The sequence below is a fragment of the Canis lupus genome, chromosome 5, assembly GCF_048164855.1.
Source record: "Canis lupus baileyi chromosome 5, mCanLup2.hap1, whole genome shotgun sequence".
Classification (NCBI taxonomy): domain Eukaryota; kingdom Metazoa; phylum Chordata; class Mammalia; order Carnivora; family Canidae; genus Canis; species Canis lupus.
This window is the reverse complement of record NC_132842.1, coordinates 20353980-20379932: the sequence shown is the minus strand read 5'-3', so window position 1 is coordinate 20379932 and position 25953 is coordinate 20353980. Positions and strand designations below refer to the sequence as shown.

The following is a 25953-nucleotide window of genomic DNA, read 5'->3' as shown; positions in this document are numbered from 1 at the left end:
ATCTGAACTGAGAACACTGATCTCCTGGACTGAAGTTTGAAGATATAAACAGTACTCCCTATTCACTTCTTCTAAAGAAACCCTCTTTTCCCTGTTCAGTAACCACTTAACTTCTCACTCTTAGATGCCTCTTCTGGGCTCATTCCAGGCAACTGTTGAAAAATAGACTATGGGGTAAGAGTGGGAACTCTGAACTGGGAATGGGGAGGTTGGAAAAGCCCACAAATGCCCACTTTTAACCGTATTTGATGTGGGTCTGACACTTACTGACCATTTCCCAGGCAACTGTAGAGCACTCTCCCCCACCTTTAATTGCAGAAAATATGAAAAAACTAACTAGAGTCCTTCCATACTAAAAGTTGAATGTTACCAGCCACACCAAGTGTAATTCATCTAAAGCAATTCCAAGGGCTCATCTGGACACGATGAAACAAATGGATTAGATGTTGGGACTGGATTATTTTGGTTTAGCTTCTAAACCAACTAGCTGTGCATTCTTGAGAGGAAACTTCAATCATCCTCTTTGCTTTCCCCTCATTAAAAAAAATAAATGATTATACTGGATTTGTGTTTTGAACTTTCTGACACACCATAAAAATACATTTACATCAGTCATGCACACACACAGATATTGCAAACAGGTTTCATGAGGCAACATCAAACTTTGTATGATAAACTGATACTTTCTATTCCATTCCTTTCTATTCTGTTCCATACTTTGAACAAAAGCAGATAGCAACCTAGTAAGTTAACTTCATGACCCACTAATGAGGCATGAATGTTTCAGTGAAAAACATTGGACTAAGTGTTATATGGATTTTTGTCTAATATTAAAGTAGAAAGGCATCAAGAGCACTTCTCTGTTCTTTCTTATATCTTTAAAGTCTTCTCTTGGTAAGATTATTTTAATGCATATGCAGGAGATGCTAACAGTATAAAATTACAATTTAAATTAGTAAAGTTAGCTAGCTAATCAACTATATTCTTCCAAATTTCAAATATTTGGTACTTTAAATAAGTAAACATTTAAAAGCTACTCTCATAATGTTACAAAAACATTCTTCAGGATTTCTACCCAAAACCATTTTACTTGTTAGTTTTTCGTCTCTATCCCAGGCACATCTGGACACAGACAGAAACAGTGATGAGGGAGACAGTCAAAGTAATGACCAGAAACCAATCTCTTTCCTCCCAAACACATATTTGGGAGCTGACATCATAGCCCCATGGCATGAAATACAGATGGGAAAGTAACTGGATTCAAGTCAGGAAATTTAACCTTTATCAGATAAAGACAGGAAAGACTTCAGCAGAGAACCTCACACCTGCTGTGAACTAGAAATCACCAACCAAATATTGCCATTATTGCTCTGAAAATAACTTCTGCTAGAGCAATAAAATAGGATGAGGGCCAATGATTAAGTTTCCTTTGGTTTTTTTTTTTTTTTTTCCTGTTTCTGTTTTCTGCAGAAAATACAAAAAAATAAAGTGGCAACTGAAAAGAATGCAACCGAACACCTCCTATTTCCAGGTGGGCAGCTCCCTAGGACTCATGCTGCCTGGAGGGTTAGCCCACTGGCTGGCAGTCACTAGCACAATCCCTACACCAGTCTCCCAGCCCCCATCAGCAGTCCTCACGGTCACCCTCAACAATTCACGACAGCCAGCCACTCACATTCTGCCCAATAGAAAACTGAGACAGGCTTCAAAATGGTAAGTTGAGTGTGCCATATGGCTTCCTGGGTCCATCATCCAATTGCTGTTTAGAATATCTGACTAATAGTTGGACTGATGAGTTCACCCAGTGAAGGGCAGGAGCACAGTGGCCAACCGGGCTTAGCCAAGGTTGGAAAGCAAATACTCCCTTGTCTGGACCAGACGGAGGCCAAAGTAATGATTATCATCCAGGCAGGCAGATCGAAGAGTCTTTTGAGTTTGCCATCTCAGGGTTCCCTCCTCTTTTTGTCAAATATCTTTCTTGTGTTGTCTTTCTTTTTATTTATTTATTTCATTTATGTGAGAGAGAGAAAGAGAGCACGAGCAGGGAGAGGGGAGAGCAGGGAGCCCAATGACTATGCCAGGCTAGATCCCAAGACTCCGAGATAATGACCTGAGCCAAAAGCAGAACTGACTACGCTACCCAGGTGCCCCATGTTGTATTTCTTTATCAGCTTCTTTTTCTCTCCAGATTGCTTCCTTCCTTTCTCTCAACTTTCTTTATCTGTATTTTGTCTTTCTGAAAACCTTTTTTTAAATTAAAATTTAACTTGAATATCCTCCCTGCCAGATGATTTTGGTTCCTGTGGTTCTTACTGTACTTGCTACTGCCTTGTAAGCTAGTGTGGTATTAGTGGGGCTGTGTTAGTCATCACAGTGCTATGTCTTACTTTGCACATTGTTATGAAGATTTCCATATTTCCAGCAGGCCCCACCAGCCTTGTATGCTATCTAAGACACAGCTAATTTATTCATGCAGCAAATTAAACTTGTGTTCATGGTTGATTTGAGCCAGAAGACATCTCAGAGGTTATCAAATCCAACTCCTTAATTTTATAGATGAGAAAACTGTGGCCCAAAGAGTTCAAGGGACTGGCTCCAAATCCTAATCTTAGTATTCAGCGTGGTTTGGGCCAAATCTATGAGGCAGATAAAATTACAGAAGTATGGAAAATTGTGTGTACACTGTAATTTCTTAAAAAGCCAATTTTGGTCATTGGATGTTGAATACCTGGACAAAGTCCAGTGACTACATCAATCGTTTAACATAAAGTATGATGATTGCTGGGGATTCAATTTCCCATGTGCTTTAGCTGGATAATAAAACATCTCCTAGAAAGGGGCCCTCAGGAAAGAATAGTATCTGCTTCACTCACACTCAGGATTCTGGAGAAATCTAAAGCTATACTACCCACACATAGAACTTGAACTACCAGAGAACAGCAGTTTTGTATGAAATAAAGAATAGTGGCCAGCCACTCTGAAAAGAAATAAATGAGAAACTAGGGAGGGATTCTAAGTGGAAGTTTTTAAATATTTATTTATTTACTTATTTATGGGAGTAGGAGCTTTAAAATATAAGCATCTAGGGAATCTTCCTCTAATTTTTTAAAATTAGTATTTAGTCTCATATGTAATTTTCATTTTGAAAGATATTTAAACTTGAAAAGTTGTAAGAACTAGCTCCCAAATTCTCTTTTCCTAGATTTACTACTTATTTGTATTTTTCCCTCATTGCTTTATGTCTGTCTCTTTCTCTAACTTACTCATTCAGTTATCTGAACCAATTGAGAATATTTTGGAGACATGACATGTTTTTACTCCTAAAAACATCAATGTGTCATTCCTAAGAACAAAAGCATTCTCTTACAGAGCACGATGTAATTATTTTAATTAGAATATTTAACATTGATACAATACTCTGATCTAATCATTATTTTTAATATGGAGGCACTGAAGTCACTACACTCTTTTCTGAATTAGCTTTCATTGTGTGCCATGTGCCATGAGTTTGGGGATGGAGTATTCTCATAGTGAGCAAAACCAAGTATACAATGTTGTTCTGTTACCTGATGATGCATCAGTTGCTTCATAGTTTATTAAAAAGCCTTCATAAGCGAGGTCAGAGTCAGCCACAAATATAAGCTTTAATGAGTTGGTACTACTGGTAAGAGAGGGTGGGATTGATTTCCCACAATATCTGTTTGAAACCAAGAAAGAACACAGATTTAAAAACTTAGTATACTTGAAATGATATACTAAAAATTAAGACATGTAAAATAAAATAATAATATACCCTATTAACCTTTAAAAATAAATATATTTCAGGCACGAAACATTTTTTTTTAAAGATTTTTTTCTTTGCAGGCTTTCAGGATTTTTTTTTTTAATTTTTATTTATTTATGATAGTCAGAGAGAGAGAGAGAGAGGCAGAGACACAGGCAGAGGGAGAAGCAGGCTCCATGCACCGGGAGCCCGACGTGGGATTCGATCCTGGGTCTCCAGGATCGTGCCCTGGGCCAAAGGCAGGCGCCAAACCGCTGCGCCACCCAGGGATCCCAGGCACGAAGCATTTACAAAATTGCTGAAGATCATCCTATTTATGAATACTTCCCTGAAATAGTTATATGTGTGTACCCAGCTGTGTGGCTTGTCATGCATAAGAAGCTTAATGAAATAAGAAATTGCTAACTCTATTAAGTCACCATATAGCATATTAATGAACTTATTAATAAAAATAAAATAAACTTACATAATAAAAGGAAAACATATACCATAAACTCATGGATCACAACCTCTAGAGTCAATTCTATCACTTGGAGGCATTATGGCTTTGAGCGGATCACTCAGTTCAATGCCTCAGTTTTCTCATCTCTAAAATGGGGATCATGATAGGACTTTACTTCATAGGGTTATTCTGAGAATTTTATGAGTTAGCATACTGTATATAAGGGGTTTATTTTTTTCATTTATTATGTAAAAATTTTAATTTTATTGATGCAAAATTCACATACCATACAATTCACTCATTGTACTTTTCATTCGTTTTTAGTATTTTTTTAAAGTTCAGATTTTATTTTATTTTTTTAATAATAAATTTATTTTTTATTGGTGTTCAATTTGCCAACATACAGAATAACATGCAGTGCTCATCCTGTCAAGTGCCCCCCTCAGTGCAAGTCACCCATTCACCCCCACCCCCTGCCCTCCTCCCCTTATAAGGGGTTTAGAACAGTACCTAGAATAGTGAGCCCTATAGAGGTGGACTCTATTATCTTTAAACAGATGGCCTATGCAGAAGTAAAAGTTTGGTTACCAAGCCATGTTAAATTTTTGCTAAATTTTACTCAGAAAAAGAAAGTTTTAAAAATGAAAGATTAAGAATAAGAAAACATAAAGAGTGAGGATAAAACTAGGAGAAGAAATACATTTAAGAAAATAATGAATAAAGGGAAAATGTTTAAAATGAGAAAAAAGAAAATGAAATGTAAGAAGGAAGGGCTCAGTTGGTTAACTACTTGCCTTTGGCTCAGGTCATGATCCCAGGGCCTGGGATCAAGCTCTGCATCAGACTCCTTGCTCAGCAAAGATCCTGCTTTTCCCTCTCCTCCCTGCTGCTACTCTCTCATGCTATCTCTGTCACTATCTCTGTCTCTCTCTCAAATAAATAATCTTTTTTTTTTAAAGAAATGTAAGAAGAAATAAAAAGGAAATTTAGAGACACCCATTTCCAACAAAGATGTAAAACAGTGGTGGGATATAACTTTTCACCTGAAACAACTGAAAATCTGGACAAAGATGTATAAAGCAGTGGGTCTCAAGATACTAGATACCAAGCAATGAAGGACAATGATTCTTCCGAGACAATAAATGAGTTTGAAAGCAAAACTGCAAATATCTTCTCCCATTCTGTAGGTTGTCTTTGAGTTTTGTTGACTGTATCCTTTGCTGTGCAAAAGCTTCTTATCTTGATGAAGTCCCAATAGTTCATTTTTGCTTTTGTTTCTTTTGCCTTTGTGGATGTATCTTGCAAGAAGTTACTATGGCCGAGTTCAAAAAGGGTGTTGCCTGTGTTCTTCTCTAGGATTTTGATGGAATCTTGTCTCACATTTAGATCTTTCATCCATTTTGAGTTTATCTTTGTGTATGGTGAAAGAGAGTGGTCTAGTTTCATTCTTCTGCATGTGGATGCCCAATTTTCCCAGCACCATTTATTGAAGAGACTGTCTTTCTTCCAATGGATAGTCTTTCCTCCTTTATCGAATATTAGTTGCCCATAAAGTTCAGGGTCCACTTCTGGATTCTCTATTCTGTTCCACTGATCTATGTGTCTGTTTTTGTGCCAGTACCACACTGTCTTGATGACCACAGCTTTGTAGTACAACCTGAAATCTGGCATTGTGATGCCCCCAGATATGGTTTTCTTTTTTAAAATTCCCCTGGCTATTCGGGGTCTTTTCTGATTCCACACAAATCTTAAAATAATTTGTTCTAACTCTCTGAAGAAAGTCCATGGTATTTTGATAGGGATTGCATTAAACGTGTATATTGCCCTGGGTAACATTGACATTTTCACAATATTAATTCTGCCAATCCATGAGCATGGAATATTTTTCCATCTCTTTGTGTCTTCCTCAATTTCTTTCAGAAGTGTTCTATAGTTTTGAGGGTATAGATCCTTTACATCTTTGGTGAGGTTTATTCCTAGGTATCTTATGCTTTTGGGTGCAATTGTAAATGGGATTGACTCCTTAATTTCTCTTTCTTCAGTCTCATTGTTAGTGTATAGAAATGCCACTGACTTCTGGGCATTGATTTTGTATCCTGCCACGCTACCGAATTGCTGTATGAGTTCTAGCAATCTTGGGGTGGAGACTAAAGGGCTAGTTTCCAAGATCTATAAAGAACTTACTAAACTCAACACCAAAGAAACAAACAATCCAATCATGAAATGGGCAAAAGACATGAACAGAAATCTCACAGAGGAAGACATAGACATGGCCAACATGCATATGAGAAAATGCTCTGCATCACTTGCCATCAGGGAAATACAAATCAAAACTACAATGAGATACCACCTCACACCAGTGAGAATGGGGAAAATTAACAAGGCAGGAAACAACAAATGTTGGAGAGGATGCGGAGAAAAGGGAACCCTCTTACACTGTTGGTGGGAATGTGAACTGGTGCAGCCACTCTGGAAAACTGTGTGGAGGTTCCTCAAACTGTTAAAAATAGACCTGCCCTACGACCCAGCAATTGCACTGTTGGGGATTTACCCCAAAGATACAAATGCAATGAAACGCCGGGACACCTGCACCCCGATGTTTCTAGCAGCAATGGCCACTATAGCCAAACTGTGGAAGGAGCCTCGGTGTCCAACGAAAGATGAATGGATAAAGAAGATGTGGTTTATGTATACAATGGAATATTACTCAGCTATTAGAAATGACAAATACCCACCATTTGCTTCAACGTGGATGGAACTGGAGGGTATTATGCTGAGTGAAGTAAGTCAGTCGGAGAAGGACAAACATTATATGTTCTCATTCATTTGGGGAATATAAATAATAGTGAAAGGGAAAATAAGGGAAGGGAGAAGAAATGTGTGGGAAATATCAGAAAGGGAGACAGAACGTAAAGACTGCTAACTCTGGGAAACGAACTAGGGGTGGTAGAAGGGGAGGAGGGCGGGGGGTGGGAGTGAATGGGTGACGGGCACTGGGTGTTATTCTGTATGTTAGTAAATTGAACACCAATAAAAAAAAAAAAAGAAAAAAAAAAAAAAAAAAAAAAAAAAAAAAAAAAAGAAAGCAAAACTGGTAATGATCAAGCTGTTTCCAAGTAACAACACTTTTTTTTTTTTATTCAGAGAGAGAGAGAAAGAGGCAGAGGGAGAAGCAAGCTCCATGCAGGGAGTCCAATGTGGGACTCGATCCCGAGTCTCCAGGCTCACACCCCGGGCTGCAGGCAGCGCTAAACCGCGGTGCCACCCCGGGCTGCCCAGAACAACGCTTTCCAAAGCAAAGCTCAATATATGTGGAATTTAAGAAACAAATGAGCAAAGGGAAAAAGAGAGAGAAAGAGAAAGGGAGAGAGACAAACCAAGAAACAGACACTGAATTATGGCAAATAAACTGATGATTACCAGAAAGGGAGAGGGGGAAGGGGAATGAATTAAACAGGTGATGGAAATTAAGGAGTACACTTGCGATGACACAGGTGTTGTATGGAAGTTTTGAATCACTACATTGTACATCTGAAACTACTATTTTGCTGTATGTTCACTCACTAGAAATTAAATAAAAAACCCACAAAGCTCAAAAATACATAGAGGAATGCAATAATGTCCAGTGTACAAAAACACAGAATTGAAAATGTCTGGCGTCCTATCAAATATTACCAGGCATGAAAAGAAGGAAAGTAGAACCCATAATGAGAAGAAAAATTAATTAATCAGAACACACCAAGAAATAACACAGATGATTGAATTAGCAGATAAAAAAAAAAAAACATTAAAATAGTCCTTTCGGCAGGAACTACCATCTTTCAGTAATACGCCAAAATGACCAGCACAAAGGGAAAAAGGAGAGGTACCCGCTAATGTTCTCTAGGCCTTTTAGAAAACATGGAGTTGTTCCTTTGGCCACATACATGCGGATCTATGAGAAAGATGATATTGTGGACATCAAGGGAATGGACACTGTTTAAAAAGGAATGCCCCACAAATGTTACCATGGCAAAACTGGAAGAGTCTACAATGTTACTCAGCATGCTGTTGGCATTGTTGTAAACAAACAAGTTAAGGGCAAGATTCTTGCCAAGAGAATTAATGTCCACATTGAGCAGATTAAACACTCAAAGAGCCGAGATAGCTTCCTGAAGCGTGTGAAGGAAAATGATCAGAAAAAAAAGCCAAAAAGTAGGTACTTGGGTCCAACTGAAGCACCAGCCTGCCCCACCCAGAGAAGCACACTTTGTGAGAACCAATGGAAAGGAGCCTGAACTGCTGGAACCCATTCCCTATGAATTCATGGCATGATAAATGTAAAGAAAATGAAAGACCCCAGGATTGTAAAAAAAAAAAAAAAAAAAAAAAAAAAAAAACAACAACAACAACAAAAACCCAAGAGATTTAGGAAAAAAAAAAAAAACAGATTTAAGAAGCGAAGGGAAAAAAATTAATGCGCAGAGACATGGAAGATATAAAAGATGGCCCAAATTGAACTTCTAGAAATGAAAACTAATGTCTAAGATTAAAATATACTTTGTAGGACTTATAGCAGAATAGTCTTTGCAGAAGAAAAGATTAGTGCACTAGAATACACAGTGATAGAAACTTTCCAAAATGAAATGCAGAACAAAAACTCAAAATCAAATGAGCCGAGTTCATCAATGAGCTGTGGGACAATCTCAAATGACCTAAGATACCTGTAATCAGAGTCCCCAAAGGGAAAAAGAGACAGAAAAAGCATTTCAAGAATTAATGGCCAAAAAATTTTCAATTTGATGAAACTATAAATCCTAAGATCCAAGAAGTTCAACAACAACAAAAGATTATGCTAAGAAAAGCCAGACCAAAAAAGAGTACATATAGTATAATTCCATTTTTTATATAATTCCAGAATATACAAACTAATTTATAGCAATAGAAAAGATTGGTGGCTTCCTGGGGATGGGGATGAGAAGGGAGGAATTATAGGAAGAAAGAAGGTTTTAGGAGTAATGGATATGTATAATATCTTGATTTTGGTAATGCCTTCATGGGTATACACATAGGTCAAAACTTAATTACTGAAGACCAAGACTATAGAGTTGTCGGTAGTGATGTAGAAATGGTCATTGAGGAATGTGAAGATCTCATCTGGTTTTTATAACACAACATGGTAGTTTTTAACATCCTTCACTGCAGTAGGAAAGCAAGAAAGTAGGAAGTTTTTATTTTTTTATAAAAATAAAAACAAAATGTTTTTACCTCCCAAGATATGTATTAGAACCAGTGTCATAAACTTCCAAATAGTCATTTGTGCAATTGTAATGAAACTCCAGATGAAATTTCCTGAATATCAAATGAATTAGGTGGCCAGGTTGGACTAATATATGCCAGGTACAGTTGATCCCATGAGGGTAGATATTTGGATGGCCAGGACTTTGAATGATTCCTGTTGACTCTGTAAGAATTTCTCCACATGCTGTTAAAACAAAAATAATAATTATTAGAACAACTAACCAATAAGCTACCTAGAATTCAAAATAAAGTAATCTGATCATAACCTCTTAAAACCTGAAAAAGATAAATGTTCCTCATATGCCACGTAAGATAATCTTTTTCTCTTATTAATAAAAATCAGTTAACTCTGAATATGTACTGACTAGGAAATATATTTTTTCTTTGCTTTGAGTGTACTTTAAAATTTTTAGAATGTAGATAGCTACACATCTACAGAGTGTAGATGAATTTTCTATAATTATTTACTTCTGCTATTTACTTTTTCTGTTAAGAGGCAAAGCAGGAAAATGTCAATATCTTACCCAAATCTGCAGCACTGAATTTAGCCATGAAACCATGATTTTCAGTAGAAGAACTTTTCACGAATATGACATAAAGAAAATTGTACACAGATGTTATAAACAAAGGTATGTCTGTGCCACAATATTTTTTATTTTCAGGAGAACCCAAAATGGAACTGCTACCAATCTAAGAAAAAAAAGGGGGGGGATATATTCAAGTTTATTTTGTTAAATATTATTTTGGAAAACTGCTTTTAAGAATAATTATTTCTGAAATTTTTTTATCAATGTCATAAAAATAAATTTTAGTCACCTCTAAAGAAATTCCATACCCCTTAGCAGTCATTCCTCATTTCCTTCAAACTCCAAGCTCAGATTGTCAATGCTGGGTATTTCAAATAAATAAAATCACACACTACATGGTCTTGTGTGATTTAATTTAGCCAGTTTTCAAAATTCATCCATGTAACATGTCATCTCTTCATTCTTTTTTAATGCTATATAATATACCACTGTATGGATATGCTACATTTTAATAATCCATTCATCAATTGGTAGATATTTATATTTTTTCTATGTTTTGTCTACCAAGAATAATGATTGTAGTCACTTAAATGCAAATTTTTTGTGTGGATATATATTTTCATTTCCTTTGGATATACACATAGGAGTGGAATTGCTGGATCGAATGATAGATAAATGGTAATTTCTGGATCAAATATTTAGCTTCTTGTAGAACTTGGAACTTTTTTCCAAAGTGGCTATATCATTTTATATGCTCACTAGCAGTGTACAAGTGTAAAAATTTTCCAATTTCTCTATATCCTTGCCAATACTCCCTATTTTGTGACTTCTTGATTATAGCCATTCTTGTTTGTGAAGCAGTATCTCATTATGGTCTGATTTGTATTTCACTGAAGATTAGTGATATTGAGTATCTTCTCATGTGCTTATTGGCTATTTGTGTATCTTCTTTGAATAAATATATATTTAGATTCTTTGCCCACTTTAAAAATTAGATTGTTTTTAATTATGATGAAGTCCAATTTTTTATTTTTTATTTTATTGTTTGTTCTCTGTGTCCTATCTTAGAGGGCTTTGCCTAACCTAGGTCACAAATACACAGGTTGCTTTCTTTCAAAAGTTTCACTGTTTTAGCTCCCATATTTAGGTCTATTGTCCATTTTTAGTTAATTTCTATGTGTGGTGTAAGGAAAGGGCCTACTTACATAATTTTGCATTTTCATCAAATAGTGCTGAAAATACTATTTTTTTCCTACTGAAATGTCTTGGAGCCCTTTCAAGAACCAGTTGGCCGTAAAGCTATGGGTTTATTTCTAAATTTTCAATTCTGTTCCATTGTTCCATATTTTTATCCTCACTCAACATACTGTCTTTATTACTGTAGCTTTGTTCTAAGTTTTGAAATTGGTTAAGTGTGTGTCTTCCAACTTGGCTCTTCTTTTCCAAAACTGCTTTGGTTATTCTGCATTTCTATATGAATTTTACAATCAGCTTGTGAATTTCTGCAGAACATGCCAGCTGGGACTTTAATAGGGATTAAATGGAATCTTTAGATACACTTGGGGAGTATTGCCAACCGAACAACATTAAGTCTTCTAATCCATGAACACATGGGATGTCTTTCCACGTATTTAGGTCTTTAATTTCCTTTAACAATGCTTCAGGAGTACACATTTTACACATCTTTTTAAAGATGTATTTCTCGGTGTATTTCGTTTTTATGCTATTGTAAACGACATTGTCTCCTTGGTTTCATTTTCAAATTGTCCACTGTTGGTGTACAGAAAAAGCAATGACGTTCATAGTTTGATCTTATATCATACAATTTGCTGAATATGTTTGCATGTGTGGATTCCTTCTAATAGTTTGTGCGTATGTATGTGTGGATTCCTTATGATTTTCTATACATCTTATATATAGATAAAATCATGTTAATTTTGAAGAGAGATAGTTTTACTCTTTCCTTTTCATCCTGAATGTATTTTCTTTCCTTTCCTTGCTTAATTGCCCTAGCTAAAATTTCCAGTATAATATTGAATAGAAGTGGTGAGAACAGACATCTTTGCCTTTTTACTGATGATAAGGGCAAAGGATTTAGTATTTCATCATTAAATATGATGTTAGTTGTGGATTTTTTAATAGATGACATTTTTCTAATTAAGGATGTTCCCTTCTATTCTTAGTTTGTTCAGTGTTTTTATCACAAAAAGATGTTAGATTTTGTCAAATGCTTTTCTTTGCATCTATTGAGCTAATCATGTGGGAGGTTCTTTTTTTCCTTTATTTTATTTTACATTCGTTGATTTTTTAATGTATACCAACTTTGCATTTCTGCGATAAATCCTGCTTGGTCATGGTGCATATTCTTCTTTATATGCTGCTGAATTCAGTTAGCTAGTATATTATTGAGGATTTTTGCATCTATATTTATAAGAGATATTGGTCTTTACAAACTAGTGTTGTTTCATGTAGCTGATCTAAGGATAACATGACATACTGTTTTAAATAATATTCAACCCAATACAAGTATTCAAAGATGTTCTACTCTTACCTCAATATAATCTGTATCACAGTGGGCAGAACTTTCAATTCCAAAGGCAGTGAAGTTGAGAATAACTACTTGGCTTTGGGGCTGGTGAATGGTCCACCTGCAGATTCTTTCTCCTGGATACACGTTAGGATAAAAAGGTGAGCGAATGACTCCTTCTCCAGTTAATTCTCCTCCACAAGCTGTGAATATGAAAATGATAGTAGTGTTTGTTCAGAGATAAATGATTCCTGCCTTTACTTTTATTGCTAAGTTTAGTTCAGCATAGGAATATAAAGGAATGTGTTGTGACTAGTAGAATTTTTTCCTTGGCACTAAAAGGTATAAAATGACTAAATTATTCCAAGAAATTAAAATGTTACAATCAGACAAATTAGAAACTTAAAAATTAACGCATAAATTTTCTTACCAACTTGATAAACAGCTCTGAAACTAGCTCTTACAAGAGAAGCATCTATTTTAAGCCTGATCCATATATGGTTCCTAATGGATTTAATGTGAGGGAGGGTTTCATTGTCACATACTTTTCCAAGTAAGATTTTATCATCTCGGACCTAAATAGAAAAATAAAATAGATCTTTTACTCTAATCAACAAAATAATCTTGGCAATGGTGGATTATTTGGAGATGAAAAAAACGGCAGATTCAGAATAAGTTATAATCTAATTTGAGTTACATATTTATATTTGAAAGTAATCAATGGGCCAATCTTGAGCACAGTATAATTACACTAAATATTAATAACAAACTTAAGCCAGATAAAATCCAAAGCATAAGAATATTTCATCAAACGTTCTCCTAATAACTTCTACAATGTGAAAGCAAAGATAAATTTACAATTTTGAATTATATAGAAAACAGCAAAATATGAGAACATGATATAATAAGACATGCAAGTTTCAGCCAAATCTGTAATCAAAGGAAGTCACAGACTAAACTGCTTTTATTGTTGAAAGAAAGAGACAGAAAAGTAGATAACAGAGAATTAAAAGAGTCAATTTAAAAAAATTGGGAAAACGTATTAAAATGAGAGATTATAAAGTAAAACTAAAAGTAAAACCTAATAAATAAAATACAAAAGAAAGTTGAGTTCAATAATACATTCAAGAATTGTTTTGGGGGTATAAGTTGAGGGATAGAGATATTTAAGATACATCTTTGTCAATAAAGATAAAAGAAAATAAAGACAAAAATTTTTAAAAAGAATAAACACAGATACACAAATCAAAAATGAGAAAAATGCTACAAATACACAGATACTGACACATTCATTTCATATGAATGATAACTCTTTGTACAACTCTATGCTGATACAGCTCAATGTTTGAAATGGCTATTTCCAGAAAAAATATAAATTACTAAAATTACCTCAAGGAGAAGAAAGATAAAATCTGAAGAGACAATAAACCATGGATAAAATTGAAAACATTATCAAATAATTACCTCCCACCTCCCAGAACTCCCAGAATATCCTCTACCTCACCAATTATTTCAAACTTTTAAAAAAGATTTTATTTATTTATTTATTTATTTATTTATTTATTTATAACATGCATGTACACTGGGAAGAGGGGCAGAGGGAAAAGAAGAGGGAGAGAGTCTGCTTGAGACTCCAGCAGACTCCATGTTAAGCATGGAGACAGAAATGGGGCTCAATTTCATGACCCTGAGATCATGACCTGAGGGGAAATCAAGAGTCTGACACCGAACCAACTCAGTCACGCAGGCTCCTCAATTATTTCAAACTTTTAAGGAACAAATATTTGCCATAGATTATTTGTTCTAAGGCACCCTCAAACATTGAAGAAACTTCCAACTAATTTTTCTCAGAACCATCTTACTAAATTCCAACAGATGATACAATGAAACTATGGATTGATCTCACCTATTTATATAGATATAAAAACAAACACAGTTCTAGAAAAACAAATTTACTTCATCATTAGGCTTACGATCCAAACAAAGATAAGAATTTGAATAATGTAAGGTTATTTGAAATTATAAATTACACTCATTGGGGATGCCCGGGTGGCTCAGCAGTTGAGCATCTGCCTTTGACTCAGGGCCTGATGCTGGAGTTCCGGGATGGAGTCCCACATCTGGCTCCTGCAAGGAGCCTGCTTCGTCCTCTGCCTGTGTCTCTGCCTCTCTTTCTCCCTCTGTGTCTCTCATGAATAAATAAATAAATCTTTTTTAAAAAAAAAACTACACTTGTCAATGGATCCATATATTTCCATAGATGTAAAAAAAAATTATCAGTATTTCTTTTTATTAAAAGCAAAACTCTGGGGCAGCCTGGGTGGCTCAGTGGTTTAGCGCTGCCTTCGACCCAGAGCCTGACCCTGGAGACCCGGGATCGAGTCCCACGTCGGGCTCCCTGCATGGAGCCTGCTTCTCCCTCTGCCTGTGTCTCTGCCTCTCTCTGTCTCTTATGAATAAATAAATAAAATTTAAAAAAAAAAGAGCAAAACTCAGAAATTTAGGAGCAAAGGAATATTTCCCTCATACGATAAAGACCACCTGTTTTATTTTAATTTTTTTAAGATTTTATTTATTTATTCATGAGAGACACAGAGGGAGAGAGAGAGGCAGAGACACAGGCAGAGAGAGAAGCAGACCCCATGCAGGGAGCCCGATGAGGGACTCAATCCCAGCACTCAGGATCACGTCCGGGGCAGAAGGCAGGCGCTAAACCACCGAGCCACCCAGGGATCCCCAAGACAACCTGTTTTAAATCAACAGTCAACATCTTATAAGGACCATGAGCACAGTCTATGGAGTCACAAAGACCTGGCCAAAGCCCATGCACTTCTGAGCAAGTTACTAAATCTTAGCCTGGCTCATGGGGTTGTTGAAGCAAATAGATGAAACAATAGTATGAATTCCTTGGAAAAACGTCTTGAAATTTAAAAAAAAAAAGTGAACTAAAGAATAGCTATTGCAATTTTTGAGATTTTGAAAGGTAAAATGCTAGAGATTTCTCACAAAATCAGGAATGATTTCATGAATATAGATCTTACTCCTGTTATATAGAATTATTTTTGGAAGATCTAGCTATCCAAATATTAATTCATTTTCTCAACTAACATTATCAAGGCATAAGTAAGTGCCCAGACCTGTGTGGGTGACAGCGCTGTGGACTGCTCACAAGGACCCTACAACAAGCAAGCACATTTTTCCAAAAGCATGAGCGCCATGTTTGGGAAAGTACAAGAGGCTATATTATTACTTAACACAGTGGTTCTCCATCAGTATCACAACTAGACATTTTGGAAATCCCTGAAAAGACTTTTTGGTTGTTGTTTTAATCAATACTGTAGTGGTTAGGCATTACTGGCAATTAGTGGCTGGTGACCAAAGACACTAAACACCCTGCAGTATAAGAGATAGTCACATACAAAAATTCTCTTATATCTCATGTGATACTCATATAAGTGACAGTTCTATTATTAAATATAAAATCTAGCTCTATTTTATGTACTAAACTCAAAATATTTTTGCCAAATTTTAATAAACACTAAATTTTCTAAGATTATAAGTAGAATATAAATCAAAGGAAGTTTCACGCTTTTTTTTTTTTCCCCTGGAAATCTGACAAGAGTTGGAAACCATTTCAGAAAATGTATTACCAACCTGCACAGCCACATCAGCCTGGGTTTGTATTGTGGCATTCACAGTGATTCAAAGAGAAAACAACTTAAGCCTTCATTTTGTCTTCAAGTGTAGTATGTCTGGGCATTGAGGTTACATCATTTATGAATTTCATTTCAGAATAGAAAAGGGGTAATATAAAAAGTTCTTAAAGGAAACTGACTTCACCCCAAAACCCTGAACTCAAACCGGAGAGTATGGAATATTTCTCCATGGAAATAACCTTTAAACTGAGACTTGAAGGATTATCCAGGCTGAGGGAAATGAGCAAAAAAGGGAAGATTTTAAAAGTCTGATACTCAAAGCTGGCAGGGATATGGTAACACAGTTGCTCCCATCCATAGCTGGTAGAGGGATATATAAATTTCTGGAAAATAATATGACAGTATGCATCAGGAGTCTTCAAAATATTCAGTTTGGGACCTAGTAACTTCACTCTAACACTCTATCATAAAGAAATCATTCAAGATACAGGCAAAGACACAAAGGACTCACATCAAATTTGCTCTATAATTACAAGAATTGAAAATATTTCAATTTCTAATCATAGGAGAGTGATTAAATAAATTATGGTATAGCCATATGATAGAATCTTACACAGACTTTAAAAAATCACATACCTCTTGACTGACACATACCAAGCCAGTTTCTAAGAGCTATAACATGAATTTCACATACTGTCTTAAATTTATGCTAGATATCTCTCTACTCAAACAGCAAATCTTTGAGGGAGGAGAAAATATCTATAATGCCTTTAGCATCTAATATAGAACTTCACAAATAGGTATTTGACAAATGCTTGTTGACTCATTAATTTTAAGGCATGGTATGATGGTTCAATTTTTGTTAGAGACACAAACATACTAGTTCTTGGAAACCAGGAAGCCTGAAACACAGAATAAGATACTACCCTCCTCTCTGATCCTCCAGGGCTTCACACTCCTCTGCTAAGACTATAGTCTCTCTTTTGCATTTTGCCCATTAGAAGATGACATGAAGGAAGAAAAGCAGCCAAACAGCATCAGAGCAAGCTAAAGTGGGCCATTCCCCAGGGCCTCACTAACGAAATTCAAGGATTTTAGAAAGGAGAAAGGCAGCTGCAGTCCAAATGTTTTAAGAGGAACTTATAGGGCTCAGGGGCCCTAAACCTCGAAGGTACAATTGATTTTGGCTGCATTTCTCTGTCTCTGTGGAAATGAAACCTTATTAAATCTGAAAGCCTGTATTCTCTCTGGATCCTGGACATGACAATACCTTAACCACAAATCCTCTGAATGAGACAAATAAAGTTCATCAAATGCTCTAAGTGATCTCAAAATTGTTGCAGCCCAATCTGCATTCTATATATAGGACTTCTGAATTTGCACCTCCCCAACAACAACAACGGCAAACCCTTTCTCTTTTGTGCTTATGCACTAGGATAGACTGTATTATTTTTCCTAATCACTTACATCCCTCCCTGTAAGGGCGGGGGGGGGGGGAGTGTCTAACATCTCCACTCATTACCATGCAACTTACAATGCCTTCCCACGGAGAATTAATATTTATTCTTCCCATCAACTTTTCTTGGCCATTGTGTTTGCTGTGCCCAACATAATGTGGGCAGAAGCCATACGCCATCTCCAGGTAGGAGCCTTGAGAGTCACGGCAGGATTCAACCATTTTTTATTTTCTTTTCTTATAGGATCAAGAGCCTGGGTCCCAGAGACAGATGGGACAGTGTGAGCAGAACTGCCAGTGACCTCAAAACAACATGTTTACACGAACAAAGAATAAATGTATACTGTTATAAGCCATAGAAATTTTCTTTGTTTGTTATTGTTTTAGACTTCTTGTATTGCTACTGACTGTTATTGCAGCATAACTTACAGAAAGATGATTTGTATTTAAACCCATTTTATATTAACAAGGAGTTTTTCTTAACTAGTTAAGTGAAGCCATATCATAGTCACTGATAGAGGCATTGCATCAAATTCATTCTTTACACTGGATCACATTTGCAAAGGAATGACCAGGGCCAGTTCAAAATTCCAGTATTCTACAGACCAGGCCCAGATTTCTCATTGATAACCTTATTTATCCAACTAACACTGATTGTTTCAGGCCCAGAGATGCAATATATAGCCTGTGATCCACAATAATTAGCCTATGAAACAGTCCAAATGGCTTCTGAGTTTTGTATTCATCAGATTGAACTAGTTCTTGAAGAGAAACTACTCATTAAAAAAAAAAAAAAAAAGACAGAATTCTTACAAAGGAACTATTTCCTGTAGAGAAAGCTAAAATAAATAGGGCCAAAAAAACACAGTTCATATGAAATTTAAGAGTGAGCTCTAGAGCCCAGTCAGCAGTAAGCTTTAACATCTGGAATGGATCAGGTCTCAAAGCCACATCTTAATGCATGTGCTCATTTGTTTGTATCTGCTATGTATCCAGATTTGTTTTTATATAACAATTCCAAAAATCTATTTAAAGTATTAAACTTTAATTCAAAACAAACCAAATATGCTGGCACATAGGCTTGGTCCAACCAAGAGCTAAAGACAGGACCCTCCCATGCAGCAGTGTTTAACATCTGGTTTACTGTGAAGCGAGCTTCAGGTTAAAATGTCCCTTAGCTCAATAAAGACTTGATCTTGCAGACTAGTCTTGCGTTAATCTGAGCACAAAGGAGGGGGATGTGGGTGGCCCCACTTCAAATAAGAATGGTGAGGGATAAGAGATGAGAGAAGTCACACAGGGATTAAAAATTATTTCCTTGGGGCACCTGGGGGGCTCAGTTGGTTGAGCAACTGACTCTTGATTTCAGCTCAGGTCATGATTTCAGGGTGGTGAGATTGAGCCCCAAGTCAGGGTCCATGCTGAGTACTGCATGTGCTTGAAATCCTTTCCCTTCCTCTCCCTCTGCCCCTTCCCCTACCTGAGCTCTCAGTAAATAAGTAAATAGATAAGTAAACAAAATCTTTATAAAGAAATAAACAAAAGCAAAAGGAAATCTCTTGTGATTCTGATTCCATCTAAAGATGTGTGGAGATACGGGAATACTGTGCAGGGCCAGTTGGGAGGAGTCGAGTGAGGAGTACCAGGAAGAAGAGGGGGAGGTGATAAAAGATTCAACAGGAAGATAGATCTCCAGTGGTTCAGCTTGTTGTACTTCCCCACATTTCTAATTTTTAATTTCTTCTATAAAATTTTGAAGATTTTACATGGGATTTGAGTTTCATCATGTCTCACATATTTGATAACCATCTAGCATTTCCTCTGTTATTTTCTTCATTATCTTTGATTTCATTTTCTCTTCCCTTCCTTAACGCAGTAACTATTTAAGAATGATTTTATCTATTTCCAAGTATTTGGACATTAAAAAACAACAAAAAAAAAGTTAATAAAAATATTAACTTCTAGTTTCATTACATTCTAAAGATATGTGTGTAATTTCTGCTTTGTGAATTTGCTTGGATTAGCAAGAAGTCAAAATATATCATTCAATGACATTTGCAGAATAGGGACACATTCCCCATATTTCAGACACCAAATTTAATGTAGCTTACTTTTCTATGCCATTTATTTTTGTTTGCTTTCTAAGAAGGAACAACTTCTCCAGAAGTCCTCCTCTTTCCCCAGAAGGCACTTCTCCTTCCCCTTCCTCTATTAATCTCTCTTATGTGGTTCTCCTTCCCCTTACCACAAGTCTTAGCAGGGAGGGGTCAGACAATTCAGGATTGGTCAAGGAGATTCTATTCATTTCTTTCTACATCCTATTTCAAGCCCTAGACTTAGCATCATATAGAACTCTAAAATTATTATTCAGCCTACTACTTGCATTCTCTAAGATTAAAAATTAAACTTTCATTACTTCTGTATGTGTCCTTCACTTATAGTTCTGAGGGCTTAAATCACTTATAAAATATTAATGAGAGGTGCTGCTTTTTATTCTGGAAAGATGCTTCTGCCCTAATCATTGATTTACTCTATATAATTTAAAAGCTCTCTTAGACAAAAACAGATGAACTAATAGTCTTGTTATACTCATTCTTTTGTTACTAGCCATATTACATCACTCACGGGCAACATGTGTTTCTAAAGGAGAAAATTTAGTTGAGAGAGATGTATAAATCCAAGAATTAATGCATAAATGTGTGCTTCTTGTTAAAAAAAAAGAAAAAATACAATATACTGCATAATAAATGTGGTACTGCCCACATTACCACATTTATTATCTTCTGTAGTTAAATTTTATTCTCAAATAAAATGTTTACAGAGCTCTCTTACTGAGCAAAAAGTCTTTCAAAATTATACTATACATGAAAAAGATAAACTAGGCAATAATATCTTCATTTAAAGGTTATATTCACATGGCAAGAAAACAACTGGAATCACATAATGAGAAGATCTAGGACTTTTAGAAGTGCATCTATTCTTTCAAAAGAAATGAATTCTGTTATTACTCTCCCAGATTTCTCTAGAATTCCCTCTCTGCTTCTCATTCTTTCTAAAACTTTGAGTGGTCTTTTCTCTCTTATAAATAGAATTAGTAAATGGCAAAGTCATCTGCTTTCTAAACTACCAAAGTATTTGAAATACCAGTATTCCTTTTATTATTCCTTTGTTTACATAATCACTTTTCAGGTATATCTTTTAAAAATGAAACTACCATTTCAGGGAGCAATACATTGAGTCATAATAATGTCATTTGAATTTGGTTCCAGAATCACTTTCTTCCATACTTTCTGTCTAAAGGTCATGAAAAGAAGTAGATATACTTTTTAAAAAATGGGCTTAGTTCACAAATTATCCCAATAGATAGATATGATGTATTGGCAAGAAGTTGATGTAAGTCAGTGTATGTCTATGTAGATTCCCTTGTAGGTACATCTAAATCCTATTCTAACAATAACTAGAGTTTGATCTTTGTGACCTCAATTTCCTCATTTATAAAATTAAGAATTTAAATTAGACGACCTCTCAGATACTTGCTGGTGCTAAAACTCTGCAAATCGATTATATTCCTTTAGGATGGTCAAGGACATAATAGAAAATCTTTTCAATTATTCAAATCACTATATATATGTGCTGTCCTTCTAATACAGCCCTTGTATTTTCTCCATCAACAACCCCTAAGGGAAATTTGATCAAGACTTTATGGGTGTGTGTGCACATCAGAATGACAATACTTCAACAGCCAACCATGAAAGAGTCTTATCAGCTATCTCTGAAATAATAAGTTCAAGGCAGGAGTTGGACATTTGGCCTAGGAAAACCTAGCATTTTTATAATGTTTTTAATTCTTCAAGCTTATTTTGTCATTCACTGCTTTGATTTATGTTCACAAAGTTTGAAGGAATAGGTAGGGCATCTTATGGAAGTAGGAACTGAAGCATCCAGATAAAGATTTGTCCAAGGTTATATATATCTGATATATATATCATCAAATGACTGAACAAAAATAGGCATTTAGATCAATTAACTCCAATCCCCATCTGGCCACAAAACATTCCCATTCAGTTTCACAAAATTAAATGTTTCAATGCTTTTTTTAAATTATTTTTTAAAGATAACTTTTCACAACAATTTAGAGTTCATGTAACTTCTTGTTGAAATTCAATTAGAATGTAGTGCAAGTCCAGAGAGGGTATATTATTACAGATACTTTGATGGTATCTTAGAGCCATAAAAACCTCATACAGCACCTAAATAGAAGAGCATTCTGAGCGTTTCAATTTCATCTGTCTGAGAAAAGCAATGTGCCTGATTCCATGTTATAGTCCTATCACCATGGAGCCAGATATGGAATTGGGAAATTCACAAAAGCTTCTTTCCTATGAAGGTGAACCACCTTTCATAGTCATAGCTACACAGTTGTGTTTCTGTTCTTATCATAGAACACTACAACTGGAACTAATTCAACTTCCAGCTCCCCTACTCCCCACACATGTAACCATGGGCAAGTGACAACTCCTCTGGGTCTCAGTTTCCTCATGTCAAAATAGGAATAATAATGGTTTTTGTGAAGAGTCAATGAATTTACTCATGTCAAACATGTACCACATCCAACAGACCGTAGAAAGACAGTTATTGTTATTTACTTAATTTATTATAGTATTTTAAAGTCTTAGAATTGCACCTGATACATAGTAAGTATTCTCTAAGTGTGAGCTCTTTTTTTACTGTTCTTAAAGTAAAAAAACAGAGGTTGGAAATTTAATTTTTATTTACATAAAAATATCTAGAGTTGCTCCATAGAATAAAACTTTAATATATGTTAAACTATATTTTAGAAAACATAAATGAATGAATATACACATTTGCCTCACCATCTGATATCAAAATCTATGGATTAAAAAAATAGATTGCTGAATCCAGAGAGGCAGTTCAAGAAGGAAGTATAGCAAGATCTTGAACAAATGAAAAAAAAAGAGAGAGATCTTGAACTCACTTCTTCCTTTGAACACAACAAATCTACAGTTACATATAGAAAAATTCCCTCTAAAAAAGACCTGAAAAATGCCTGAACAAGCTTCTCCACAACAAAGGATAAAAGGGACTACATCAAAATGAGAAAGAGAGGCATAGATTCATTTGCTGATCTTAAAGCATCTGCAGATGAGCAGGAATCTATAGGGATTCCCTCTAGGTATGGAGACACTGGCAAGTACCACTTTTGGCATTCTCCCCCTGCTAGAGTATTGCTGGGCATGCCCACACTTTATGTGCTGTACTCCTTGACCCTGTCTAAGTTGGCCAAGCAAGCTCCCTACTCCTGTGCACCACTACGTTGTGCCTCCCAGGTGGGAGAACATCCCACCCCAGTGTGCCATTCCACCTTAACCTTGCCAGTAATGACCTAGTGAGTCCCCTACCCCTGCATGCTGCTTCACAGTGGCACCACCAAAGCCAGCAAGCCAACACAGAGCACCCAAGGAATGTGCTGTGAGCCTCTGGTTCTGGTGGCCAAGGGGGATTAAGCCTGTGTCCTATGAGTCTGAAACAAATGGAGAGAAAATTCTTGACAGGCTACAACCACCAAGGTACCATATAGACAGCAGACTAGAACACATTCCAAGTCTTGCTGTGAAAACTTCTTATCTACCTGACATGAAATTTTGGCCTGGGGGAGCAGACTTCAGGATTACCACACATGTAGAGGCTACAGAAGTGCTTTCAGAAAACATACACTGGGGGATACCATCTTTATTATATGATCTTGCTCCAGCTCACCAATATCTCCCAGAAAAAAGTTCATATACATTTCTTAAGCTTTGAAATTTGCAAGTGTCGCTAGGGGACACATCTGGATCACTTGGACTAGAGCCAGCAGTGTTTATAATTGAGGTCCCACAGGACCATATATATTTGCATACTTCAAAAGCTGTTGCCTGAGGGTCTAGCTTCCAATTAGCCTGGAACTAGGTGCTGGCTGAGATCCATCCCCTCTGGTACACTCACAGGTTTTGGCACATTCTCAACACCTGAGACCTACCAAGAAATATTCAGGCTGCTTAGCCAATCACAAAGGTTTGAAAGACAACCTTTCCTTAGGGAAAGATTAAATGATAAGGTTTATCTCATATACAAGATCACCCAAACAAGACTGGGAAAGATAGCTGTTATACAGGATACATAGAAGAAAACACAGGTAGATAAGAAAAATGAGGAGACAGAAGGATATGTTCTCAAACTAAGAACAAAGTAAAACCTCAGGAGGAAAAACCTTAAAACAAAGATAAATAATTTACCTGATAAAGAGTTCAAAGTATGGTCCTCTGAAGAAGAATGAATGATAATGTAGTGAAAACTTCAACAAAGATAAAGAAAATATGAGAAAGTACCAAACTCCAGTCATAGAAATGAAGAACACAATAACTGCTCTGAAAAAGTGTATTAAGATGGCTTAACAAATATATAGGATATCATCAAGCAGAATAATATTCATATTTTAGAGGTTCCACAGAGAGGAGAGAGAAAGTGAAAGGATCAGAAAATTTATTTTAAGAAATAATGGCTGAAAAATCCCTAACCTAGAGAAAAAAAGAGACATCCAGAACCAGGAAGGCCAAAGAGTTCCATAGAAAATGAGCTCAAAGAGACTCACATCAAGACATATTATAATTAAAATGTCAAAAGATAAAGATAAAGAGAGAATCTTAAAAGCCACAAGAGAAAAACAACTTGTTCTGTACAAGGAATTTACCATAAGACTACTAGCAGATTTTTCAGCAGAAACTTTGCAAGCAAGAATAAAGTGGCATGATATGTCCAAAGTATTCTTTCAACCAAGAATACTCTACTCAGAAAGGTCATCAAAATTAAAGGAGAAATAGAGCTTTCCAGATAAGCAAAAGCTAAAGGAGTTCATCAACACTAAGCCAGTTTACAAGAAATATTAAAGGGACTTCTTTAAACTGAAAAGAAAGGGCACTTAACACCAGAAAAAATTATGAAAGTAAAAACTTCACTGTTAAAGGTAACTATATAGTAAAGGTAGTAGATTAATCACTTATAAAACTAGTAAGAAGATTAAAAGACAAAAATAGTAAAAAAATAAATAACTGTAATAATTATTGAAAGGATACACAAAATAAAAAGATGTGAAATAAAAAACACAAAATGACATCAAAACCTCAAAAATATAAAAGGTAGTGGGGGTAGTAAAAATGTAGAATTTTAGAAGTGTTCAAATTTAACTTAAATTTGCTACGAACTTAAAATAGATTATGAACCTCATGCTAACCGAAAAGCAAAAACCTATACTAAATAGACAAAAGATAATGAGAAAAGAATCTAAGGAATCTAACGCTATAGAAAGTCACCAAACCACAAGGGAATAATTCAATAGAAGGGGAAAGAAACTAAAAGGAACTACAAAACACAGAGAAAACAATAAATAGAGTGGCAATAAGTACGTACTTACCAATAATTACTTTAAATGTAAATATACTAAATTCTCCGATCAAAAGACATCAAGAGGCTGGATGCATAAAAAAACAAGAGCCATCTATATGCTACCTACAAGAGATTCATTTCAATGTAAGGATACACATAGATTGAAAGTGAAGTGATGGAAAAGACATTTAATACAAGCGGAAACCAAAAGAAAGCTGGGGTACGTATGCTGATATCAAACAAAAAAGAGTTTAAAAAACAATTATTATAAAAGAAAAAGATGGGTATTACATGATGACAAAGGAGTCAATCCAGTGGAAGATATATGAGTTTAGCATTACTATGATACCAAAATCAAAAAAGAATACACAAGAAACCCACTCTAGACTAATATTACTGATGAAAATAGATGCAAAAATCCTCAACAAAATTTCATGTCACAAAATACACTTAATCATATCCCACGATCAAGTGGGATTAACTCCAGGAATGCAAGGATGTTTTAGTATGTGCAAATAAACCATTGTGATCTACCACATGAACAAAATGAAGGATAAACATCATAGGATCATCTCAATAGACACAGATTTTTTGTGTGCATTTGAGTAAATTCAACATTCATTTATGAAAAAAAATTCTCAACTGAGTATGGTTGGAATGTACCTCAACATAATAAAGGCCATATGAGAAGAGCATAGTTAACATCATATTCAGTGATGAAAAGCTTTCAGCTTAAAATGAGAACAAGATAGATGCCCACTCTTGCCATTTTCATTCAACATAGTATTGGAAGTCCTAGCAAATGAATAAGCAGGAAAATAAGACAAAAGATATCCAA

The 25953-nt window shown here is 35.6% G+C and overlaps 1 protein-coding gene and 1 long non-coding RNA gene across 5 annotated transcripts in view; one reads left to right on the top strand and one right to left on the bottom strand.

The window, feature by feature from the left end:
* LOC140633316 (uncharacterized) overlaps positions 1–18034 on the top strand; it is a 49899-nt gene extending 31865 nt beyond the window's left edge. For 2 of the 4 annotated variants that reach the window (XR_012030935.1, XR_012030933.1), the window contains 3 exons: positions 10001–10135; positions 12607–12721; positions 17917–18034. This is a non-coding gene — a long non-coding RNA (uncharacterized lncRNA). The remainder of the gene's footprint in view (positions 1–10000; positions 10136–12606; positions 12722–17916) is intronic. The other 2 variants (XR_012030936.1, XR_012030934.1) reach the window with 2 other exon arrangements.
* Positions 1–25953, bottom strand: part of CUBN (cubilin) — a 265984-nt gene that overhangs the window by 208669 nt on the left and 31362 nt on the right. The window contains exons 18-22 of the mRNA XM_072825664.1: positions 12991–13135; positions 12585–12763; positions 10031–10196; positions 9474–9690; positions 3567–3697 (exon numbers count right to left, since the gene is read on the bottom strand). Coding sequence (XP_072681765.1) covers positions 3567–3697; positions 9474–9690; positions 10031–10196; positions 12585–12763; positions 12991–13135 — 838 coding nt within the window. The remainder of the gene's footprint in view (positions 1–3566; positions 3698–9473; positions 9691–10030; positions 10197–12584; positions 12764–12990; positions 13136–25953) is intronic.